This window comes from Mus musculus, chromosome 12 (assembly GCF_000001635.26).
Source record: "Mus musculus strain C57BL/6J chromosome 12, GRCm38.p6 C57BL/6J".
Lineage (NCBI taxonomy): Eukaryota > Metazoa > Chordata > Mammalia > Rodentia > Muridae > Mus > Mus musculus.
Window position 1 is genome coordinate 91,732,960 of NC_000078.6, and position 21,703 is coordinate 91,754,662.

At 46.2% G+C, this 21,703-nt stretch overlaps 1 protein-coding gene across 5 annotated transcripts in view; it reads right to left on the reverse strand.

The window, feature by feature from the left end:
• The window catches only part of Ston2 (stonin 2), a 153,428-nt gene that overhangs the window by 99,951 nt on the left and 31,774 nt on the right, over nucleotides 1-21,703 (reverse strand). For 2 of the 5 annotated variants that reach the window (NM_175367.6, XM_006515374.3), the window contains exons 2-3: nucleotides 10,647-10,919; nucleotides 7,512-7,787 (exon numbers count right to left, since the gene is read on the reverse strand). In NM_175367.6, the coding sequence (NP_780576.1) occupies nucleotides 7,512-7,787; nucleotides 10,647-10,734 (364 nt within the window). In that variant the 5' untranslated portion in view covers nucleotides 10,735-10,919. Of the gene's footprint in view, nucleotides 1-1,804; nucleotides 2,510-7,511; nucleotides 7,788-10,646; nucleotides 10,920-12,959; nucleotides 12,984-13,023; nucleotides 13,169-21,703 lie in introns of those variants that run through there. The other 3 variants (XM_030246511.1, XM_006515373.4, XM_011243982.2) reach the window with 3 other exon arrangements.

The window sequence follows — 21,703 nt, forward strand, 5'->3', positions numbered from 1 at the left end:
GCATTTCGGGAGCAGTGTCCATATCAGTCACTGTTGGCATGCCTCGGTGCACGATAAAATAAGTGACTGGGTAGTCAAGGTGAGCTAACAACTCCCTGGCTCCTCTAAATTCCCCAGGGGGGGGGGGGGTCTTTCCATTTCAATGTCTTAAAAATAAAAGATCTAGCATTAGGGACTGTCTCTTTGTCCCTAACTGCACTGTGCCCACAGCCTTGCTGCATTTTAATTGGGGCAATCAGCACAGTCCCTTTCCAGGCTGGAGTCCAAGGCCCCTTGGCTTCTCTCTTAGGTGGAGATCTTTTGTTTTTCTCTCTCCTCTGCCAAAAAGACTTCAAAGAATCCAGGGAAGGAAAGGAGTCTCCCAGACAGCATTTTCCCTTGGTGAGTCTTTGCTTTCCCAGCTCCTCTTGGCAAGCCAGAATCCTTAGATATTAAGCAGCTGGCTGGAATAGGCTTCACTTCTCTTGTAGAAATGACTGCTAGGGACGAACGACTCTGTCAGGATCACTTCTTTTGCTCATCCTCTTCCCTAATTCTCTTAGGCCCAAGACCACATAACTCAATGACCACAATGAAGTGTTGTGGCACACGTACCCATATAAACAGTTCCCCCTTAGCTCAGAGACATCTCTTACTCTAGAGTCTTGGGGATTTAGGGTCATCAAACAAGACATGGAGAATAAACTAACTACAAATTACTGATCTGACTGCAAAGTAGGCTAAAACCAAACAGCCAAAATTACTTTCCCCGGGTCCTTTTCCATGGCTGAACTTCACCACCTGCATGATGAGACAGACCTACAAATCCCATATTTCACCAGAGATCCCAATATTTTTCATGTTTAATATACATATCACACATTGTTCTTGTTCTAATTCTTATACATATTTTGCTTACATGTATATTTGTGCATCACGTGTATGTAGAGATCATCAGGGCTAGAAGAGGACATTGGAGTCTCCTGGAACTGGAGTTACAAACAGCTGTGAGCCACCCTGTAGGAGCTGGGAATTGAACTCTGGTCCTCTGGAAGAGCAGCCGAGCCCTCTCTACAGCCCCTCCGCTTCATTTAGATATTTCCTAGTCTAAAAAAAAGTTTACTTGCTGGCCAGTGAGATGGCTTAGCAGGCAAAAGCAGTCAGCACGAAAGCCTGACGGCCAGGGTTCGGTGCCCATCGTTCACAGGGGAGGAACTGAAGGGCCTCTTCTTCTGAGAGTTGTTTCTTAACCTCTGCACATTCTTTCTTGGGATGTAGAGTTCAATTATGAGATTCAGAATCTGAATAATAAGAACCAATAACTTGAGAAAAAGTATATTTTTTTTTAGGTAGATAAGTGAGAAACAGATAGTGAAAACATTTCCACGCTGTCAGGTGACCCTAAAAAGCATAAGATAGCCCTTGATTTTTCGGTACACCGATGACCTGTGAACTCTCTCAGTAGTCACCACTGGTTCCAAGCAAACATAGTAAGAACTTTGGCAAAGCCCCAGCAGTAACTGATAACTGACAAGGGAGAGCACTTGGAATTTTAGTTTAATACTTCACAAGCCATAACAGTTGGGCCTGGCTGTAAAATGAAGCTCTTTAGCAACCACAACAAAAGATCTCTCCCAACACCCACCTTTTCCTTTACCTCCTCAGAGACAAGTCCAAGTTCTTAGCTACCATGAACTGTAAAACATTAACAAAGATAACAAGAGAGAGACATGAAGTAGTTGGAAGACATGCATGGAAACACATATGGTTGATTATCAACGGGAAAGAACAGGAGAAATCACCGGGGCACGAGCTGTGTTCCTACCAGAAGACTCGGGAGGAAGCTGAACGACTTTCTGTTAAATGCTGATCTCAGCCCCGTGCCTTTGGTTGCCCACACGTAGCAGAACTGCAGAGAGGAAGTGCTTACGTGAATAAGTGATGTGTGGCTGGAAAAGCACACAGAACCTTGACAAGTGGCTTATGCTATTTCTGATTGCCCTGGCCCGTCCTGACTCGTTCTCAGCCTTATGCAAACGTTTATACTTTAGGAATGTGAAGTTTAGTGAACGAGCTTCCAGTGGTTGCTGTAACAAATTACCACAAAATTGGTAGCTTAAAATAATGGTAATTTATTTCCACATGGTTATAGAGGCTGGAGGTCAGAAATCAGAAACACTATGTTTTAGTGTCTGTGTTAGCAGGACCACTATCCCTCCAAAGGCTTGAGGGAAGACTGCCTTCCCTGCCCCCTCTGGCTTCTGGTGGATGCTGGCAGTCCTCAGCTGGGTTGTCATCACTATTGCTTTTAAGAGCAGCATCTTCATGCCCTCGGCTCCATCTTCTCCACTCTGTCTTTTCAGTGTAGGCAAATCCTTCCTCTCCCAAGGATACAGGTGGCTGTATTCAGGGCCTTTGAGCTCCTCCCTCTTGAAGTCTTTGAGTTATCTGCTAGAACTCCTTCTCCAGATAACACTCATAGGTGTCACAGGTAGTAGAACCTGCTGCCTTTGGGTGCTGCTATTTTAGCCTAGTAGATCATAAAATTCAGTGTTAGCAAAATCACAGAGCAGACTGCAGCGAGTGCAAGAAGTGCCACAATGCATTATGCATCCAGCATTATGAAGGAGCTTGCCATGCTAATATGGGCTGTTTCTGTGTGATGCCTGCAGGTATATGCATGGTATTGTCAACACAACGATTGATCCACATGCTTTGTATTTAAGTTCAAATCTGAACTACCCACCAGCTTCCACAGTGAACACCTCTCTAACCTGTGGAATGTCTGTTATCCACGCTGAGTGGACTGACGGCCAAGTTTTCTTACTTCCCATTTGGCTTGAACACTACCAGCCTTCCTTCTTACTGTTAAAAACAGTCCAAGGGAGGAAGCCCAAGGGAAGTAGGCCCACGTGGTAGAGGATGGTTTGTGTGATGAGAGCGAATCCTGCAGCCTTTTATTTAGTGTATTCTCTCCTGGGTCAAGTGGGATACTGGCAGGTTTAGAATTTGGCTCTTGTGATTTCTTTTCTTTCTTATTTGAGACAGGGTTTCTCTGTGTAGCCCTGGCTGTCCTGCAACCCACTCTGCAGACCAGACTAGCCTTGAACTCGGAGATCTGCCTGTCTCTGTCTCCCAAGTGCTGGGATTAAAGCCATGTGCCGCCACCACCTGGCAAAAGATGCTGTTTTTAATTTTTTGGTGGCCTTGAACTGTTGTATTCCTGCATGCCGGGACTATAGGCCTGTGCTATCTTGAAATTACTTGGGTAAAAGTAAGCGGTGAAGAGCTGAGGCAAGGGGACCCTGTTAATGTGAAAGGTTTTGAGCAATTAGCGCCTAAAGGTAAGGTCTTGAAAGAATCCGGATGCTTCGATTCTTATCGAAGGTCAGCGCGTCCTACCCGCCCATTTCCTCCCAGCCCTCACTATAATCTCACTACTTTCCCTCCCCTCAGGCGTGTGCATGTTAGAGGGGAAGTGGGCAGTGACAGTGGGAAGAGGAAGAGAGAGGCAACACCACAGCTCATCTCTGGCTGTTCCAAGGTCTCAAGGTCAGCAGGTCACATGTTGAGGCTCTCTTCTGCCACTTCTTAGCCTATAGCCTTGAGCAAATTCTGAACTCCTACAATGCCCCACTGTCCTCACAGAAACATGGACATAATACCAAGACTTTCCTTACATGATAATGTAAAGAATACATAAGATGATATAGTGAGAGAACTAGGAGCCAGCAAATGTAACTTACTGAAAATAAAGACCAGCCAGGTAGCCAGGCAGTGGCGGTGCATGCCTGTGGTGGAGCATGCCTGTGGTGGTGTGAATAGATTCTGTGTGAATGCTTGGCTCATAGGGAGTGGCACTATTAGGGGGTGTGGCCTTGTTGGAAGACGTGTGTTATGGTCGGTGCGGGCGTTAAGGTGTCCTATGCTCAAGCTAAGTCCGGTGACACAGTCCTCTTTGGCTGCCTTTGAATCAAGATGTAGAACTCTCTGCTCCTTCTCCAGCACCATGTCTGCTTGGACGCTGCCATGCTTCCCACCATGTTAATGGACTAAACCTCTGAAACTGTGAGCCAGCCCCAGTTAGATGTTTTCCTTTATAAGAATGGCCTTGGTCCTGGTGTCTCTTCATAGCAATGAAACCCTAACTAAGACAATGCCATTAATCCCAGCACTCTGGAATAAGAGGCAGGCCAGCCTGGTCTACAGACCTAATTCCAGGACAGACAGGGATACACAGACCCCTGTCCCCAACCAACCAGCCAAAACCCAGCCTGGCTTGGTGGTAGCTATCTATAATCTCACTGTTTTGGAGGTGGAGGCAGGAAGATCAGAAATTCAAGCCTGTGCTACATAGAAAGTTAAAGGCTAGCCTGGGCTACATGAGAACCCTTTCTACAAAACTAAATAATAACAATAACCACACCTTTGTACTGATTTGTGTGATTGGCTTTTCTGTTCTTATGTCCACAATACAGTACTGCGGTTTGGGTAATTTATAAAGCATATACATTCGATCCTCACAGGTCGGGAGGCTGGGAAGGCCAGGATGAAGACAGCAGATTAGGACTTGGTAAGGGTGCAGAGTGCTGGTGTCATTACATGGCAGAAAGTTAAACACTAACAGGAAGAGGTGCATGCTCCCTCAAGTCTCTTTTATAGAATGGCAGGGATCCCCTTCACAAAGGCTCCATCCTCAAGGTGAACTAGTCATCTCTTACAGATGCCCAAAGACCAACACACTGGTGGGTAGATTTCAACATGAATCCTGGAGAGACAAAGAATTCAAACCACGGCACCTGGGTTCCATAATGTCCCTGCAGGGAGTATGAAGAGCCCAGTGTTAGGTGTTCAGTAAGGGTCACCCCCCCTCTCTCCAGCCAGACTGAACCAGTCTGGATCTGTCACATCACCCACACTGCGTTGAGCATCATGGCTCAAGCACCAGAAAGAACCACTGGAAATCTGATGATTAAATATGAAAAAGTATACCTGAATGTGTGAGGTATTCTGTCAAAATGAAAACACATGTTATACAGTAGAACTGTATTTTATATATTCTTTTTAAATTCAACTTGATTTCGTTTTATGGGCGTGGGTGTTTTGCTTGCACGTGTGTGTCTGCACCACACGCGTGCAGTGCCTAAGGCAGCCAGAAAAGGACATCACATTCCCCTGGAACTTGGTTACAGGCCGCTGTGAGCTGTCAATGTCGGTGCTGGGATTCAAACCCAGGCCCTCTGGTGGACAGCAAGAGCTCCTAACCACTGAGCTGTCACTCCAGACCACTTTTATATTTTCTTGAAATTATTTTTAATGACATGGAGGCATGTAAGAAAAAAAAAAGAAAATTATTTTTAAAGGTAGGCCTGCATTAGCTAGTTTTCTGTTGCTGTAATAAGATACCACGATCATGGGCAACTCAGGGAGGCAAGCTCATTCTGGCTTACTCTGGCTTACGTCCCAGATGGTTAGAATCCATAACGGTGGTGATGGCAGGTTAGCAGAGTCAGAGCCAGAAATCAAGAGATCACACTCCCATCCTCATGAAGGAAGTAGAGAGAACAGACTGGAAGTAGATGAGGCTATGAACTCTCAAAGCCACCCTGACCCCTACGTACTTCCTCCTGCAAGGCTCTGGCTCTCAAGGGTTCCACCCCAAACTGTACCACCAAGCTTGCGATTGGGGACAGCTTTAGTTCAAACCACTCCAGGTTCTTACCACACTGTTTATATTTGTCTCAAACCCCTGGGCTCAAGTGATCATGCAGTCAGCCTCTCAAGTAGTTGTAGCTCACCCCACATAGAGCTCTGTATGGGTATTCTAGGTAATGCTCTACCACACCGGCCCTTTAAATGTTTGTTTGTTTGTTATTTTGGCAAGGTCTTACTAAATTTCTCCACGCTTTACAACTAGGCTTGACTTCAGATCATAGGTTTTTTTGTTTGTTTGTTTTTAAATAAATAAAACTAGCAAACTAATTAACCCATCAACAGAAAAACATACCAAGCCTACCTTTTTGACTCTGTAGTAGAGACAACAATATCCTCTACTTCTGTATATAAGATATCCTCCTTCTAAATCCTAGGACCTGTGGATTTATTATCTCACATGGCAAAAGGATTTAGCAGATAGGATTATGTTAAGGAACCTGAGTGTGGTGGTTTGAATACTAATGGCCCCCATAGCCTCAAACATTTGGCTGCTTGGTCATTAGGGAGCGGCACTACTTGACAAGGATTTGGAAGTGTGGCCCTTTTGGGACCCAGAAGTGTGTCAGTGGGGGGTGGGATTTGGGGTTTCAAGTGTTCAAGCCAGGCCCAGTGTCTCTCTTTCTCCTTCCTACTGACTGCCAATCTGGATGCAGCTCTCACCTACCTCTGCAGCACCATGTCTACCTGTGTGCTGCCGTGCTTCTGCCAAGGCAGTCATCTACCAAACCTCTCAACCTGGAAGCCAACCCCAATTAAATGTTGTCCTTTATAAGAGTTGCTGTGGTCATGGTGTCTCCTCACAGCAGTAGAATACTGACTGAGACATTAAGATAGAGAGATACTATTCATCTAAGCCCTATGTAACCACAATAATCTGGAAAAATGGAAGAGGGAGGCACTAAAATGTTGTCACTTCAGAACAACAGCACACAACAATACTGTAATACAGTTCCGATGTTGGAGACAGAGGAAGGGATCCCAGGTCAAAGAACTTGGAAGGCCTACGGAGTCTACAGAGGACCAGGGAACGGATTCCTGCCTAGAATCTCGAAAATGGAACGCCATTCTGTACTACTGGAAGGCAGGATTACAGGCCATCAGCTCATCTTGTTGACGCCATCAAGTGTGTGGTAATTTGTTACAGCTGTGAGCACGGGACCACTACAATCCCAGGCTTATCCAGCCCTTGGCATGCTGGAAAACAGTAAGTGGTCATGCCACCAGGTGAGCATGGGACTTGTGGTGGGGAGTGGGGTGTGGTGTGGAAGATGGGGAAGAATGAGGCCTGACAACTGCCTGTCTTCACTGAGCTCCACAGCGCAGCCTCTGATAATTAAGGAGCAACAAAGCAGGAGCTCTGCCTTCTGTGACCATCTCCTCCTCTGAGGACGCTGATTCCAAAGGTCTCGGGTATAAATCTGTCCCTGTTTAAAGATGGGCAGTGGGTCACACTAGAGAACCGTCCATGTCTATGTGTCTAGAGTCTACAATATAGGAGCTGATTGAATGTAATTCTAATTCCTCATAGATCATATATATAAGTATCCATGCAGACAAACCGATAGTCAGAGCCAGGAGTTAAAACTTTGAAAATGACCCAGAACGCACACACTGTTTTATGTGCTTAAGTCAAGCAAAACCTTGTCATAAAGCGTGGGGGGTGAGGGTGGGGGTGTCATTGCTCTCTCCATTGTGTTTCCAGGATGCGGAGCTTAGAAAGAAGTTGAACCCCAGAAGTCTCACAGACCTCTTACAGAAAAGGCCCTTCCAGAGCCTGTTCCAAACCAGAGCCTTCCTTAGCTTCCTTCCCGGCTCACCTGTTTCCTTGTGAGGTGGTGAGGTGCTGCTCCAGGGTGTGTCATCTTCAAACTGGACCCAGTTGCTGATGGCTGAGGCCAGGTCAGGTGTGGGCTGCACGGGGCTCCCCGGAGGGGAGGCTGCTTCAGAGATGAGTCCCATTTTCTCAGAGGAGTCATCCTGCTCAGAGTGTGAAAGGTCCTGGGAGCCTTCATCCACGACATGGTTCTCCCCAGAGGAGCTCTCAGACCGCTCTGAGGAAGATGACAGTCCTGGGAAGTGCTCTTCAGTGCCCCCTACGGCAGATACCAAACACTAACATCACACAAGGAAGGATACCTATAGAGCTGGCTCCCCAGGGGGAAGGGATGTGTGTCTTCCTCATTGGAAGATAAAATGGCTATGCTAATCCACCTCCATGCTAAAGGGCTGTGTCCCTAAGAATGTTTAAAGCCTGTAATCTCACTTGTTCCCAATCACTATCCAAGACAGCTGAGAAAAAAGTTCCCCATGATTGTATCTATTTATGTGCATAGGAGCATATATGGTGTGTATCTATGTGTTTGTGGGGGGGGGGGGGGATGGAGGACGTCAGCTGTTTTCCTTGATTGTTCTTGACTTTGGGGGGGGGGTGATGTAGTCAGTTTATACATCTGAGGGGATACACTAGCCAGTGCATACTGTGTATACTGGTGGAGGCTGGAGGTCAATACCGAGATGCCGTTCTCAACTACCCTCCACCTGACTTTATGAGCCAAGGTCTTTTTAGTGAGCCAGGGACCTGCCTGTCTCTATCTACCTCCCAACTCTCGATGCTGGGGCTGCAGTCCTGTGCTATTGGCTATATTATGCGGGTGCTTGAGATGAGAACCAGGTTCCAGTGCTCACACAGCTGGTACTCCACCAGCTAAGCTATCTCTCTCCAGCCCTTGCCCATTATTTTTAATCTCACCTTCTATGCCCAGTTTGAGAGCCACACATTCAAATGGCAACAGAGGTCAAGCAGGAAATATTCCTGAGCTGTGTGGAACAAATGAGAAGTGGTATGGAATAGTGGGGGGGGGGGCGTCTATGGCCCAACAGTAGAGCTCTCTTCTGTGTGCGCACGCGCGCGCGCGCGCGCGCACACACACACACACACACACACACACACACAATTCAAATTTCAAACTCTGTTCTGGACAAATTAGTTCTCTGTAGGCACTAGGTACAAAAGCTTTCCCAGATCCTCCCAAGTTCTCTACCCACCCAATTTCATATTCTTTCTCTTACACACACACACACACACACACACACACACACACACACAAAACAAAAACAAAACAACAAAAAACACAAACAACAACAAAATGCAAAACAAAATCCAAAAACCACACTCCCCCAAAAAACAGAAAAACAAAAACAACAACAAAAGAGATGAAAATGAAAACAAACCAAAAAAAAGTGAAAATCAGCAAGAAAAAACAAACCCCCAAAGTTTGTGATACCTGTCCATGTGTGTGAGCAGACGCATGCATGTACATCTGCATGTGCGGAGGCCAGGAGAGATCACTTATCTCTCCTGCTCTATGTCACTTTGCCTTGTCCCTTGGAAACAAGGCCTCTCACTGGATCTGGAACTAGACTGACCGGTGGCCATTAGGCTGCAGCATCTTCCTACCTAGTGCCCTCCACAGCACTGGGATTAGAGATGCATGCAGCCATGCTAGGCTAGCTGCACAGGCCCTAGCAACCTGAACTTAGGCCAACGGTTGCACAGCAAGCACATTTGCTGAGGAATTTCCCAGCCGTCAAGACGTTCTGAGTATGTACATCTCTGTGCGAGGCACTTTCAGCACATCTCAATCCGGATTGGGCACATTTAAGGCTACCCACGTGGATGCCACACTGGACCGTGTACCCCTTGACTGCCACTTTCCATCTGTGCAGGCGAAGCTGAGGGGAGCCCAGCTGGTGCAGGTGAAGTCAAAACAAACCAACTGGCATGGTGCTACAAATATCCCTGCATCTATCTTGACCTTCATCCCTGAGGATGAAGGACTCTCCTGAAGGACATATGGTCACTTCTACTGTGGTCCAGGACAGCAACGCTGAGCTCTTTGACTGGACCATACACACCACCTGGCATCTTACATCTGATGACTGATGCTTACAAAAGCTCCCAAGGCAGGTCCGTGATCAGTTCTCTTACATAGACAATGCAGCAATTCAGAGACAAATCATTCTGGAGGCTAGGCATGGTGTGCCGGACTGTAAACCCAGCAATCATGAGGCAGAGGTAGGAGGACTGATGTGGAGTCAAGGCCAGCCTAGTCTACATAGCGAGTTCTAAGACAACCAAGATTATAGTGAAAAATATGCTCAGAGCAGAACACCAGCCAGGTATGGTGGCACATGCTGTTAGTTCCAGAACTTGGGAGGCAGAGGCAGGTGGATCTATGAGTTTAAGGCTAGCCTCATCTATTGAGCAAATTCCAGGTCAACCAGGACTACACAGAAGAAACCCTGTGTTGAAAAACAAAAAAACAGAAACGAGCAGAACAAAACAAGAAACCAGAAGAAATGCTAGACAGATGTGGGCAAGAGTGCTTGCTCTGGAAGCGTGAGGATCTGAGTTCAATCCTCAGTGCCCACAGATAAACCAGGCGTGGCCACACACACCGATAACCCCAGCATTGAGTAGAAACAAGCAGTTCCTAGGGAGCTTACTGGTCAACCAGCCTAGCTCAAACAATGCGCTTCTGTTTTGTTGGTAGACCCTGTCTCAAGACAACACAGAATGAAGACACGTGATGTCCTGCTGTAGCCTTCACCTAGATGGGCATGACATGTGCAGACGCCACACACCTGCCACCTTACCCCACACACAAATCATTCACCCAGGGGCATACCGTTCATCTGTGATGAGGACAAGGTTAGAGTTTTGTAATCTGGCTCAGAACCTGTCACCTTTAACAATTACACTTTCAAAATTGAAAAAAATCCAAATGGCTGGTGGGAATGACCATGAAAAAGATCAAGAGTAAAACAATATGTGATTAGAAGTTGGGTTCCTTGGAAGAATAAAACATGTGCCCCCGTGGTATGGGACCAAATGACTTTTTCTTTTTTCCTTTATTAGAATCCCACTGTGGATGACCAAGACCCAGACTTACCCTCTAAAGGGGTGGGGAACAATGGCTCTTCACTGAAGGAGACCCACTCTGACTGGTGGGTGGCAATGACATGGTCCAAGGTCGTCATGCTAAGAGGGTGCTGCTCATCTTCAAGCTGCTGACTTCAAGTGGACCCCAGAAAGATGTCTGGGGTAAACAGGGCAGCAAGGGGGCTTGGGCTACAGTCTGTCGCAGAGGTCTTGTAAAGGGCAGCACTGGGAACGGAGGTAAGGCCAGTCTTCCTTGTCGTTAGTTAATCTGCCAGGCAGAGATCTGTTTAAATAAGCAAAGAAGTGGAAATTGGTAAACATAGCATTAACTGAATCCATACAGGTTTGTGCTTTGAACTCCAAGATGAGGTTTAGGGCAGTTTCCAACATGCCGGGTTTCATGTCACCTCCTCTTTTGCCACCAACCACTCTCTGTTAAAACCAAGATCACCCAGATAAGGATTTAGAACAGACCATCAACTGACCACTCAAAATTTAGCAATTAGAGTTCCCCATTTTCCCACTGTTATCTAGCATGGGAGGCTAACTAACGGTCCTTATTCAGTATTAAAACTTGTTCAGAGCGCTTCCACCATTTCTACCCAGATGGCGAAATAAAAGCATGCACCCCAGTGCTTTCCTGCCTCAGGCAAGTAACTTTTTGAGAATCTGATTTGAATCTCTGGCCAGAACCCAGCAGCTCCCAAACGGCATCTCTAACCACGATTAACCACTCGAGAAGAAACAAAATAGAACAAAACAATCAGGGAACCAAGTCTTGTTCATTTATGTAAGAGGCTGGGGCAGATTTGCTTTACTGGAGAAAAAGAAAAAGTGAGTTAAATACACTTTCATTCCAGGTCAGTTTGAATTAGCACATAAAGGTCAAATCTTGATTTGCACGGCAATCATGTTCTGTGGATGCTCAATATTATTTAATTGGCTTACAGTTTTCTTCATGTCTTTTTACAACCCAGACCAAGCTTTTGATTTTATGATGACTGAATGAGAATTAATGCAAAATGAATGTGCTTTTGCAGATGAGCTTCTGTCCTGAGCACGACTGCTCTTGCTAACACACTATTCAGATGGTTGAATAGTGCCGTAACTACTCACTAAAATGACATAACTCAGCCTCCACAATAACAATAACAGTTAAACTATGCTCTAAGTTTTAATCTTCAGTGAACAGTTTATACTCAGAGAAAAATAAGTATAAAAACAATGAATAGTTTTGCCTTGATTGGTGGGAAAAGGTTTTTTTTTAATACTTCTTAAAGCAAATGCTTATATAAAATTTATAATGATCAGAAACCTATCTTTGTACAGTCCTTCACTTAAGTTGTTAGTGTACTGGTCTGTCGTTTGTTTTTTGAGACCGTCTCATATATCCGAGGCCATCTTTGCTATGTGGAAAAACTTATTATCTTCCTGCACCCACCTCCTCTGCTGAGACTACAGGTGTACAGCAGTATGCATGATTTAAATCAGTGCGTCTCAACCCCTCTCGGGGTACAATGACACTTTTACAGGGGTCACATATCAGATATCTTGCAATCAAATATTTACATTATGACTCATAACGGTAGCAAAAACACAGTCATGAAGTAGCAATGAAGATAACTTTATGGTGTGTGGGGGGGGGGGGTCGCCACAACATGAGGAACTGGGTCAAAGGTCAAGGCATTAGGAAGGCTGAGAACTACTGGCTTTAAGTTGTACTGTGGGTCAAACTCAGGACTTCCTGCAAGGAAGGTGAGCACTCTATGAACCGAGTTTCTTTAACAGCTCTCATCTTCCATAGTAGACGACTAGGTCAGGTGACAATATAGTTCTTCTATAGATGAAAAAAGAAATCTGAGTTGAGAGAAATTAGGTGACCTATTCAACACTTAAAATGTGCCCCTAGCATTCTGAAAACGCTTCTTCTAGGATTTTAAGGAGAAAAATGTCATGGTTTCAGGTCAAAACGACTCTTGTTTTCCGTGGTAGCATTCTATATAAAGAATGATCAAATAGAAGCCACAACAAACAGGTACTCTGGAAACATCAAACTGTGGGTAACAGATCCAATCCCTGAGGCAAGATCCTCTGATGCCAAAACACTGTAATCTTTGAGTTACAGCCACACACACACACACACAAAAGCACTTCAGAGTCTATGCACACTGTCATACAACTAAGTAGTTAACGAACATCAACTGCAATGAACCGAGACTTCCTGAGAAATTCCCCATGTGGGTATCTGCCAGAACACCCAAGGCGCACCAAGGCTGGAATGTCCACAAGTCTCTACTCCAAGGCCCTCCCCCGAGATCCTTACCAGCCACAGGACTGGACATGTGCAAGCAGCCTGGAGAATGTTGCTGTTCTAAACCAGATCTTACCTCAAGTAACTCAGCCACAAGCTCGAGGACTGCTTCCCATGACTGGCTGCCTGTGAGCTCTTCTTTAGCCCTGTCAACGTTAATGCCACTGTCACTCAGTATGGTCATGGCTGTGAGCCAAGATAAGACAGCAAAACTCAAGAGTGGGATTCGGTTTCTCAGAAACAGCAGCTGGATGTGAGGCCGCACCCCCCGCTGGGCCTCTCGGAAAGAAAGCCACAATGCAAGACATGTGCTGACACATGCCTCGTCACAGCTCTGTGGGAAAACATCCTGCCTATCCCACAATGGTGAGGCCAGCAAAATCCATGGAAAAGTGGGGTTGGAGGGATGGACAGGGAGAAGGAAAGAAGACGTGAAGGGGGGCAGAAAACCCTAAGACCAGGTAGGCTCTTCAGGATCAATAGCTCCCAGGTGTGTGTGTGTGTGTGTGTGTGTGTGTGTGTGTGTGTACCTTTTAACATGTGAGTTCCAGGTACCAAGCATAGATTTTCAGTAGTAGTGGCAAATGCCTTTACTTGCTGATCCATCTCATGGCCCAATGCATACATGACTGGTGTCCTAGTTAGGGTCACTATTGTTGAGAAATACCATGACCAAAGCAACTTTCGAGGAAAGGGTTTATTTCAGCTTACACTACCAGGAAACACACCATCACTGAGGGAAGTAAGTAAGGGCAGGAACTGGAGGCAGGAATTGATGCAGAAGCCATGGAGGGGTGCTATTTACTGGCTTGCTTCCGGTGGCTTTCTCATCCTGCTTCTTATAGAACCCAGGACCTCCTGCCCAGAGTGGGCTGGGCTCTCCCTATCAATCTCTAGTTTAAAAAGTGCCTATAGGCCAATCTTTTTTTTTTTAATTTATTTTTTTAATTAGGTATTTTCTTCATTTACATTTCAAACACTATCCCAAAAGTCCCCCAGGCCCTCCCCCCCCCCAACTCCCCTACCCACCCACTCCCACTTCTTGGCCCTGGCATTCCCCTGTACTGAGGCAGATAAAGTTTGCAAGACCAAGGGGCCTCTCTTCCCAATGATGGCTGACTAGGCCATCTTCTGATACATATGCAGCTAGAGACACGAGCCCCCCGGGGGGGCGGGGAGGGCGTGTACTGGTTAGTTCATAATGTTGTTTCACCTATAGGGTTGCAGATCACTTTAGCTCCTTGGGTACTTTCTCTAGCTCCTCCATTGGGGGCCCTGTGATCCATCCAATAGCTGACTGTGTGCATCCACTTCTGTGTTTGCTAGGCCCCGGCATAGCCTCACAAGAGACAGCTATATCAGGGTCCTTTCAGCAAAATCTTGCTGGATATAGGCCAATCTTAAGGAGACATTTTCTGAATTGGGGTTCCCTTCTCTCAGATGACTCTAGCCTAAGTCAAGTTGAGATAAAATTAACCAGCACAAGTGCTTGAACTCCTAGTTCAACTCCTAGTTCAACACTAGGAATAGCAAAAGTCACTTCACCATTCAAAGGACTCAGTGGGACCTGTGAACACCGAGCACTCAGTAGTGGGCACAATAAGCCTTCTGCAATAGTGAGACAGATAGGCTGCAGCCATTGAGCAGTGAGCGGGTAGACTGCTGGCCTGGCATGTGTGAGGCCCTGGGCTCAACACTATCACTGTATAAACTGAGCATGGTGGTACACTCCTATAATCCCAGCACTCAGGCAGTGGAGGCAGGAGGATTAGAAGTTTGAGGCTATCCTAGTTACAATTTGAGACTAGCCTGGGGTTACAGGAGATTGTCTCAGAAACAAACAAAGCAGTGACAAGAACAGCAGGTGACCTCACAGAGGGATTACCCCGGGCCAGGTACCACTCCAAACCCAAGTAGGTGTCACCCATTGTCATCACAGCTGCTCTTCAATGTCTCACCTGAGGTGCTACAGTGTTTTTTGGTTTTTTGGTTTTTGTTTTGTTTTGGGGGGAGAAAGTCGTTGGATTGTAATGCAGATCTATAAAGCTACCCCATTTCTGTAATCCATCCTCTCTCCAGTGATTTCCCCTTTCACCCATGATCAGAGCAGGTCTCTGAGATGCTAAGGAGAGCTAAGCGCTTAGTTACAGGGGACCCAGAGGCCCATTCTGAAACTTCCTTTTAGCAGACAGATAGATGCATATTCTGCCTGAGAAACCAAACCATCACTCAGCAGGAATACAGAAAAGAAGAGCCCCCAAGGAATTCTCTATTCTTCCTTAGCTTATTTAGATCAGATATGAGCCAAAGAGAGGCTGACAGGACACGCACTGCCGGGAACCGCCCAGCACATCCCCATGAAATGCATTCTAGGTACATGTCGTGAGATGTGCAACGCTCGGAGCTCAAAAGCCACAGGGGAACCTAGTAATTGTGAAGCTCAGCTCATGCTGGAATTAGTTCCTCAGTAAAAACCTCATGCCACTTTTAGCCTGTGATTCACGAAGTGAGGCTTGGAGTCACCACAGATGAGCAGTGAGTCACCGTCAGCAGCAGGAGCGACAGACTCGGAGACAGCAGAAATCCCACGGGCGGCTGGGTTGCTATAGTAAGGGCACCTCTCCTCTTCATCAGCATCACTTAGGCCTTACACCGTGGGTAAGGAGAACGCACTCGTCTAACAGCAGAGGCAACAGAAGGAGATTGTCTCAGGCCGGTCCCTCGTATGAGCTCTGTGCTCCTGGAAATGTGCCAGCTGTCCTTCATGATAGCAACCCTTCCTTAAGCAGCCATAACTTAGCTGAAGGAGATAGGACAGAAGAGCAAACACAAGGCAAATAACTGCCTGCCGAAGGTCATGCAGGGGTGGTATGACTGTCAGCCATGGCGAGATCTCTGAGATCTCCATGGAAAACCAAAGGCCTGGTGCAGGTTGCATAGATATGAAGGAAGCCCTGGGCTCTGGAACACTAATAGGTGAGAGTAAGACTGTTTTGGGGAGCCGGGTGGTAATGGCACATGTCTTTAATGCCAGCACTTGGGAGGCTGAGGTCGTTAGATCTCTGAGTTCGAGGCCAGTCTGGTTTACAGAGTGAGTTCCAGGACAGCCAGAGAAACCCTGTCTCAAAAAAGAGAGAGAGAGAGAGAGAGAGACTGTTCTGGAGACAGAAGGATCCAAGTGAGAGTATGGGCTTGGTAAGGGTTATCTCTGGATAGCCTGATGAGGATAGAGGCTTGTATTGGGAACCATGGGAGAGAAGGACAAAGGGACCTGAGAAGCTATGGGGAAGATCTCATGGAAAATGAAAAGGTGTTAAAGGCCGAGGACTGGACAGTGACTCCAGTGCGTGCTCACGAGAGGTGACCACTGCTCACCGTGTCCAGCAGCAGCTGGAGGAAGAGTTATCAGTTACAACATTTCTAATGTGCCCTGCAGTCAAGGAGCTGACACCACCAGGAGCTGGTACTAGGCATACTACACTGGGTACAAAGAGTTCTGAACTTGAATAGTGCATGGAAATGCAAGAGACCAATAATGTCTTTACATGGCTTACAGTCCACTTCAGAGATCTAGACAGTCACCTCTGTTCCCCAGCCTATTCGGATGGCCTGTCCTGCAGAACTGCAGGGGTCCAATAAGGGTCCAGAGACTACCTAGGGTTCATCTGTACCTGCAACTAGAAGAAGGTTCCCGGAGCATAAGACGAAGACAAAACCCTTTGGGACTGAGACACAGCAATGGCACTAGCCTGCAACATGCTTATCTGAGAGGGGCAGGAGTGGTGTGCAGTGAATGAGTCTGAAGAGCTCCTTGGACCAGCTCTCTCCGCTTTCACGGATTCAGCCCTCACTACCCCTTACCTAGTTACTAGTCTCAATATCTCCCTGCACTCGGCCTTATCCTGTGCCTTATTATGCTAGATTCCAAATTCCTGCAAATGGCTGTACCACCGTTCTCCTTAAAACCTCCTCAACTGCTACTCACAAAACAGGGCGAGGAGGAGAAATTCACAAAGGCTCCCTGTGAGCAGGGGCACAGCCTGCCTGCTGCTAGCTCTTAGCATTGCGTACAACACTGAGTATCTGTCAGGAGTGAACACTGCAGCTTCAGGGCAGGCGTGCTGCCAGTCTATCCTCATCTGTTCTGCCCCGTGTGAATTCCCTCTTCCAGATAAACTGAATTATTTTCTACTAAAGGCTGCTTCTGTGAATGCTTTGTTCTAGTTGGTCATTTGTCTGTATATTTATCTATTTAATAAACCCAGGATTTTCCCGTTGGGATGTATTTCCCCATACGCTGTTATTTAATGTGGCTTCTGCTCCTCTTAAAATCTTAGCTCCCTCTTAATGACAGGTTTAATTCACGCAGCATTAAGTCGGTGGTTCTCAGCCTTCCCAATGCTGCGACCTTTTAATACAGCTCCTGGCGGTATGGGGATCGCCAACCATAAGGTTATTTCCATTGCTATTGCATGCGTAACTGTAAATTTGCTCCTGTTATGAATCGTGATGTAGATATCTGTGTTTTCTGATGGTCTTAGGCGACTCCTCTCGAAGGGTCATTCAATCCCCAAAGGGGTCTCGACCCACAGGTTGAGAAGTGCTACTCTAAGTGGTAGCCATTCAATCCAAAGAAAGAGAAGACAGACTCCTTTGCTATGAAATGTTCATAATGGGAATATTTGTTGTGCTATTTGGTTTTTCCACCTAATATCCAAAATCTCCATGTTTTTTGAAAGGAAAAAAAAATACTTTCTGTTCCTCTTGCGGGGTGATCCAACCTTTATCAGCAGGCATTAGGATCTTGAGAGCGTGCTCAGTGGTACATGGACTTTGAAGGATGCATAAGCAGCTTGCAAGCAATGGAAATCTGGTACGTGCTCAGTGTAGTAGCATCCGGATTCAGTAGTGACGGAACCAAATACGGCACCCTAATCAATCAGTACCACTGCACTCCCCTGGCTCTGGCCACTGCTGCCTGTCTTGTGATTCTCAACCTATTTTCCAAACCAAGTTTGGCAGCTGACAATGCAGTGACTTCTCCGATGCATCCCATAAACTCATTTCCTTCTTACATTAGCCAGGCTCAGTTTCTGTTGCTTCATTTAAGAACGCAGACAGTGTATCCGTCCGTCCCCAGTTTCCGCTAGTCTCACGTCCCACTCCCTGTTGTTCCGTGTGCTGATGCTATTGCAACCTATGCTCGTTCATTATCCAGTGATAATGAAAGTGACCGCTGTGTGGTTGGCTGCCGGCTAGCCTGAGAGCTTCCGAAGGAAAGGGGCTATATCCTTCAGGTTGTCTCCGATATTTTTTTAGTAGTTTTTTTTTTCCTTTTATTGAAAATAGATTTTTAGCCGGGCGTGGTGGCGCACGCCTTTAATCCCAGCACTCGGGAGGCAGAGAGGCAGGTGGATTTCTGAGTTCGAGGCCAGCCTGGTCTACAGAGTGAGTTCCAGGACAGCCAGGGCTACATAGAGAAACCCTGTCTCGAAAAACCAAAAAATAAAAATAAAAAAGAGAATAGATTTTTTTCTAACATACTACATCCTGATTATGGTTCCTCCTCCCTTTATCCTCCCCAGTTCCTCTCTACTTCCCCTCCCTTTGAGGTCTACCCCTTTCTGTCATTACAAAACAGACGTCTAGGGAATAGTCATAATAATAACCATAATAATAAAAAGAACAAAACCTAACACATTGGAATAGGACAAAACATACAAACAAAGAGAAGAGCCCAAGAGAAGGCACAAGAAACAGAGACCCACTTGTCTGCACACTCGAGAATCCCACAATAGCACCAAACTGAAAGCTGTAATATATACTCAAAGGCCCCCTCAGTACTGACTGACTACAATGGTCTTTGTGACCTTGGATCTCACAGCATCTTTAGGAAGTTTTATATGGTTTCCGTCAGTGGATATGCACTCCAGTCCTCCCAAAGGGTCTCTGAGCTCTCTCTGGCAGGTGTCTGATCCCCTCTCCCATCCCAGTACAACTCCTTGTCTCCTGCCTGACTTTGGGGCTACTTCTAAATGATGGAGTGCTGGAATCTTGATGTCCTCGGGGCAGCTCTGAGGAGGTAGAACCTTTAGACAGTGGAGCCTCGTAGAAGATAAACTAGGTCGTAGAGGCTGTGCACTCATGTACGGACTCATGCCATCTCATAAGGGCAGGCGGCTGTACACTACAGCTGCCTCATGCTGCCTCCCAGCCAGCTTTTCCATCCAGGATCCTTGGTGTGAACCATCCAAGCACTAGAATCGCGGGCCAAATAAACCTCTTCTTTACACATTACCTTGTACCAGGTATTTTGTTATAGTAAAGCAATGTGACAAGGCCAGCTCCACCCCGCAAAGTCCACCTGCTGAAACAGCTCCAACCCCTGAACTCCATTTCCTTAGCTCCACAGGAGTGCTGTGATCAGCTTCAATTCCGGGCAGTCAGGAAACTCCCGAGGTGATCCTTAGTGGAGTTCACCTCCCAAGTTTTCCTGACCCCTGGAAGGAAATCTTGTGGTTACATCTTGAGCAAGACCTGAAAACGGTTGTCATTTTTGTGGTTAATTACTGCTGATGGGCCGGTTTACTGCCAGTTATAGCCAGGATTGGGGGTCCTGCCCTAAAATCGTCCTTCTGTGTTCACATTTTTTTTTAAGATGCCAGCTCAGATTATCTAAAGGTAATGTGCTAATACCTCCTATCTGATCTGGAAAAATACACCTTATAGCTGGAAATGAATTCAAAGTTTTCCTGACCTTTAGGAAGTCATGAGAAGTAAGAAGGGTCTTGGATAGCTAACTGGTAATTCCCTCCAGAGACGAGGCTATGTTTTATCCTCAAGTCACAACCTCACATTACCTGACTATACCATTTCATTTCCTTTGAAACGCTCTTTGTGGTTGTGCTAGCCAACAATACCTGAGCCCAGTGCTCAGAGTCAAAGATCAAAGTCACACTTGGCTTGACAAACAGGTTAGGTTTTGCCTCTGGTCTCTGGCTCATTCCTGAGTCAGTAGCCCTGAGAGATAGGCATGCCAGGTACCAGGGTGTCACACAACTCTGTGGCCTCATAAGGTCTGCAGAGCGTTTTCTAGGGTCAGGTAATGGCTAACTCCACCTTGGAAAGTTTACCTTAGCTGAACCGATTTCATACTTCTAGAAGAAAAACACTAACCTTTCGCTGTGTGAAGGTAATTGTGTAATTGGTGTGGGTTACTTGCTTTCTACGTCTTAAAGCTGTGATCCATGACCGAGGAAATTCCAACACTATATGGTCTTGGATTCTATAGGAAGCGTCTGAGTCCCTCCTGGTGGTCAGATTCCCCATGTATAAGTCTAAGCAAGTTCCATCATACAAATAGCTTCGTGGAGTATTTCAATTTCTTACTGCTATTTGGGAGTTTTCTTTTGTTGAGGATCTAACTCAAGGCTTTCTATATATACCTATTGATGGGCCTATACTCCAGACCTAAGTTTATATAGTAACCCTGAGATGACTAAAACGGGTATTTCTCTCAGTTGATATACAAAGGAATTGATTGGGTTGCAGATGAATTCAAGGTTACAAAAGAATTAGGAGAATAGCACAAGTCGCTAAGCTTTGCACCCCATACACCATATTCAATTCAGCCTTGGGGAAGACAGGCACAACACTATTAGCATTTAAACATCCTCTTCCTCTCGTCACCCAGCACCAAGGATGGTTTCCCTACCAATTTAAGCCAGGTACATTTCTCGTTTTGTGTTTGTAGCCTCCTTGGACCACGGGGTAACTGTCTCCCCAAGTTCTGACCGAGACAGGGTTTCTCTGTGTAGCCCTGGCTGTCCTGGAACTCACTCTGTAGACCAGGCTGGCCTCGAACTCAGAAATCCGCCTGCCTCTGCCTCCCGAGTGCTGGGATTAAAGGCGTGCGCCACCAGTGCCCAACCTGTTTATACTATTATAATGAGATATTCTGATGTATACAGATAAATGAATGTGGTGCTGATGTTTCTCTCAAGGTGAAAATATATGGTAGAGAACAGAATGCTGAGAAGACCCTAGGATCCCCACACCCTGGCTTCAGTCCCGTGGTTCTGTCTCTCCTATGCTCACTGCCTAGCACAATGGATATTATACGTACAATCACGTTTACTATTCAGTGGACCCTAAGAAGTGGAGACTATGCCAGTGAGCCTATCCTAACTGAGGAGCCCTGAAACAGGGACGACAATCACACAACTACAGGAACTGAATTCGGCTACAGGCCCAAGTCAGAAGGGGCCCTGAGTTCTGGCGAGCACAGTACCGGCCACCTCCGGTTCACATCCGTGGGTCCAGCTGAGCGGAGAACCCACCCGGCTAGGCAGAGGTGGCACCTCAAGAATGGTGGGACAGTGACAGAAGCTCTTAATATCTCTGATGAGTGATTTGTTGCATGTTATCAGAAAATTATTATGTAAATTGGCAAAAAAATCTGGTTTTCAATTAGTTAAAAGAAAACATTACAAGTTTGTTTTTTTTTTAAAAAAAATAGGACAGAGCCCCTGCTAAAATCAAGCATTGTTGCAACCACAGAATATAGTAAATCAAAGAAAAGTTTTTTTTTTTAATGCACAAAATTATGTCTGCAGCATTTGGAACATATTACAGGGATAGTCTCTGTCTAAAAGATTAAAAAAAATTCTTTTCTGCATGCTTTTTGAGCTCACAGGGTCATCAACTTGCCTTTCTAGAGCCATGGTGCAAAGCCATCATTTTTAGTAAGAGAAGTT